At 41.3% G+C, this 3,830-nt stretch overlaps 1 gene segment (V, D, J or C); it reads right to left on the bottom strand.

Annotated features, from left to right (window-relative positions):
* Positions 1-2,740: 2,740 nt before the first annotated feature.
* Positions 2,741-3,319, bottom strand: LOC102838711. The segment is given in 2 exon segments: positions 2,741-3,075; positions 3,271-3,319. Coding segments are annotated over 2 exon segments (384 nt in total).
* Between the last annotated feature and the right edge of the window lie 511 nt (positions 3,320-3,830).

Here is a 3,830-nt window from a genome sequence, read left to right as displayed (position 1 = left end):
CTTCCATATAGGTGTGTACACAGGTGGGGGCCAGACATACCTCTGGTTCCCAAGTGACGTGGGATACAAATAAAATTGTGAACCTTTCTCTCTGCCTATATGAAATGCCACTGCCCTACCAACCAACCTCTTGTTTTCAATGTCACCCACAAAAGTTTAAGATGTCTATGCCACACCAGGCCAGACAGCAAAGATCACCTGTCTCCTTTCTTTCTTTTTGTCTTCAAGTATCTGTTCAACTCCTCCTAGTGAGGACTAGTTCATGGTTAGGCAGGGCCAGCTCTGCAGATTTTTAAGCAGTGCCTGCCAGAACACAGTTAATGCAGATACCCACCCACATTCTTTAATCAGGCTCACAACTTCAGTGCTCACATCCATGAAGCTCCAAGCACTAGAAGAGTAGGAATTTTCCTGGGGTGGTATGCAGATGTGATCTGACCATGCTTCTGGTCCCCTGCCAAGTGTGGGGACATTAAAAAGATCACACCTTTATCTCTGTGAGGCATCATTATATTTCTGCAATGCGAATATTTTTCTAGTCTCTGAAGCTGCTCACACACTCAAGATGACCGTAGCACGTCTGGTTGTCTCACACAGGTCATGAGTCTGACTCCTTTTTGTGCATGTCACTTCAGATTTCTCACCTACTGAGCATTCCGTCCATGCCTCTATCCCTTCATCTGAAGCTCAGGGTTCCAGGACTATCACCTGTCTCGGTTTCAGTGGTTTTCCCTGTCTTTGTTGTAGACGATCTGCAGAAAGCCTTTCTGCCTAGTCTACCATCTTGTCCCCTCTTCTCTCTATGCATATGCATAGCTTGCAGTGTTTTTAATTTTGGGGTGGGGTGGGTGGTGCTGCTGTTTAGTTTGTTCCTCATAATTTTCTGTGCTGAGTTTATTTTTATTTTGTTGGTGCATTTTCTTCATTGTTGTTTTAATGCTTCCTAAATTTTTGTGTCAGCTTGAGGACTAAGATGCATCTCATGCAAGCCATGGAGTCCTGTTATGGTGCTGAAGGATAATGCACTAGACCACAAGGTCAGTTACACTGCAAGGTCGGCATTCAAACTCACCAACAGTTCCTCAGAAACACTATACAGTGTCATTCTAGGTTAGAACTAACTCAATGACACTTGAGAACAACAACAATGCACACCATGGTATTTTCAGTAGCCTTATGTGTATGTCAGAGTAGGATAATGAATAAGGAAGGCTATAGAAGAAGTGATGCTATTGAATTAGGTGTTGGAGAAAAGCATTAAAAGTACCATGGACTGCTAGAAGAACAAATGAATCTGTTTGGGAAGAAGTACAGCCAGTGTACTTGTTAGAAGCCAGGATCATGAGACTTCACAACTTATACTTCAAACATATTATCAGGAAGAACAAGTCCATAAAGACAGAAATCAGGCTTGGTAGAGTGGAGGATGAGCAAAAAAGAGGAAGACCCCAATAAGATGGATTGTCATGGTGATGGTATCAATGGGCTCAAGCATGACAAAAATTGGAAGAATGGCGCAGGACCAAGGTAGCTTTGTGTTGGAGCAGATTCAACAGCACCTAAAACAGGAAATCTTTGTGATTTTCATCAAAAATTCTGGAGGATCCAAATTCAGAAGGAACATACTTTTTTCTGGACCTAAAATCAGCTGCCTTTCTTGTTTTCATGTGAAAGTGTATTCATTTTCTTTAACATTGCCCTCTAATTGATTAATTTCTTCCCCATTTAAAACAGTCTTTCAATATTTTGTATATGTCTTCCAATTGCCTTCTTGCCTGCATGGTTACTGCTGAGATATCTTTTTTGTAACTAATTTGTTTTTCTGAACTACTTTCAGGATTATTTCAGGGCCATATCTACAGGTTTGGAGCAGTGTTCATGTGAATGCGGGTTCTGGGTTTGGTGTGTACAGTTCCCAACTCACTTTGAAGGTGCTCACAACTGCACTATTCACTAACAGGCACTGGAGGAGTATGTGGGTGGGTGCCAGTCATGCCTCTGGGTTAGATGGCTATGATCCATAGAAACAGTGTATAGGGCTTCTGAGGACTAACTGGTGAGCTTGAACTGCTGACCTTGCAGATCAAACAGCTTTGCAATCTGGAGCATTAACCCACAGTGCCACATCAGGACTCCTAATTTAGAGTAGAGATCTTGATATAAGGATATCACCCAAGATTACCTAGCTGGGCCCAATCTAGTCACATTAATCCTTAGAACATCTGTTTTCTTGGGGAGATGTGACAACTGAGATGGTCAGAGAGATACAGTCTTGTTGCCTTTGAAAATGTAGGAAGAGGGTCATGAGTAAGGTTGCAGGAGATATCAAGGAGCTGAAAAAGACAAGGAAATGGTTTCTAGTCTAGATCCTTCAAAAGGAATGCAGCCTTGCTGACACCTTGATTTTAGCACAGTCATATTACTTTTGGATGTCTGCCCTCAAGAAATGTGTAAATGAGGAAATGTTGTTATTTTCAACCACTAGTTGTTTTTTTTTTTATAAACAGGCACTGCTGCAGTAGAAAACCTATTACAGAGTATTGGAATGCATTTTCCTTTAGGGACTTTCAGAAAAGGAATCAAAGAAACACTGAGTCCCTTAAACATCTCCTGAGTCCTACAAACCATCCCACATATAAATGAGAAGCACACTAGATGGAGGGAGAGTGCAAGCTCCTGTCTTGTGGGGAGGAAGCAGCTGCTGCTATAGAGCCTTCCTGTCCCAGCCTGGGGAGGAGGTTTATGTTAAGGGCTGAAGCAGTGTGGGTGGAGTAATATTACCTTGCTGACAATAATAATCGGCCACATCTTCAGCCTGGACCCTGCTGATAGTGAGAGTGAAGTCTGTCCCAGACCCACTGCCACTGAACCGGTCAGGGACCCCAGATACCCGCTTGGATATCTGGTAGATGAAAAGCTTCGGAGCTTGTCCTGCTTTCTGCTGATACCAGGCTAAGTACTGAGAGGCATAGTAGGTAAGACTCTGGCTGGACTTGCAGTTGATGGTGACTGTTTCTCCTAGAGACACAGCCCGGGAGGCTGGAGACTGGGTCATTATAATGTCCTCACAGGCACCTGCAATCAGAGGATACAATTGCCATGTATACATACACTTTGTCAACACATTTAAAAGCAAATCATTTATATGAAACACAAAACTGTAATCAATGTGATCATTTCATTCTGAAATAATTGTTATTTTACTACACATCTAAAATAATTTTTTCCTAATCTGCAAAGATAGTAGTCTAATGCTTTTCATTCCCTCACCTGATGCCCAGAGCAGCAACACCATGAGGAGCTGGGGCTGTGCCATCATCGTGGTGCAGGTGCCCTGACTGATGCAGCTCAGTTCTCACTGACAAGAGGAAAGGTCATATTTGTAAAGCTCTGAGCAGCCACTGAGACCAAGAGGATCTATGCAAATCAGTCAGGATTATACAAGCAAATTGCATGACAAAAATACAGCACAACAACTGAGACTATTTAACTGTGAAAGATGTGGAACTCAACTTAGAAAATAAAGTCCCCGGTAAGAGTTCAGAAATTGTTTGAAATATCATTCTTTAAAATAAAAAAACATTCTCTCCACAATAGACAATCAGGAAAACATTCTAAAGAGGCTCTAATTTACATTGCAAAAGTATGTATGTATGTGTATTTCATTCAGTGGTATATAAGGATATATCTGAGGGGGCTTCAGAAGTGTAAAATGGAATTAAAATAAAATAAACATATTCTGAAAACTTTTTCAAGCCCTTTCACATGTTTATATATTTATGTATATATATATGTCACTTTATAATTATTCAAAACATGAAAAGACAAAC

The sequence above is a fragment of the Chrysochloris asiatica genome, unplaced genomic scaffold, assembly GCF_000296735.1.
Source record: "Chrysochloris asiatica unplaced genomic scaffold, ChrAsi1.0 scaffold00559, whole genome shotgun sequence".
NCBI classification, from domain to species: domain Eukaryota; kingdom Metazoa; phylum Chordata; class Mammalia; order Afrosoricida; family Chrysochloridae; genus Chrysochloris; species Chrysochloris asiatica.
The sequence above is the reverse complement of the archived record's forward strand: the minus strand, read 5'-3'. Positions and strand labels throughout refer to the sequence as shown.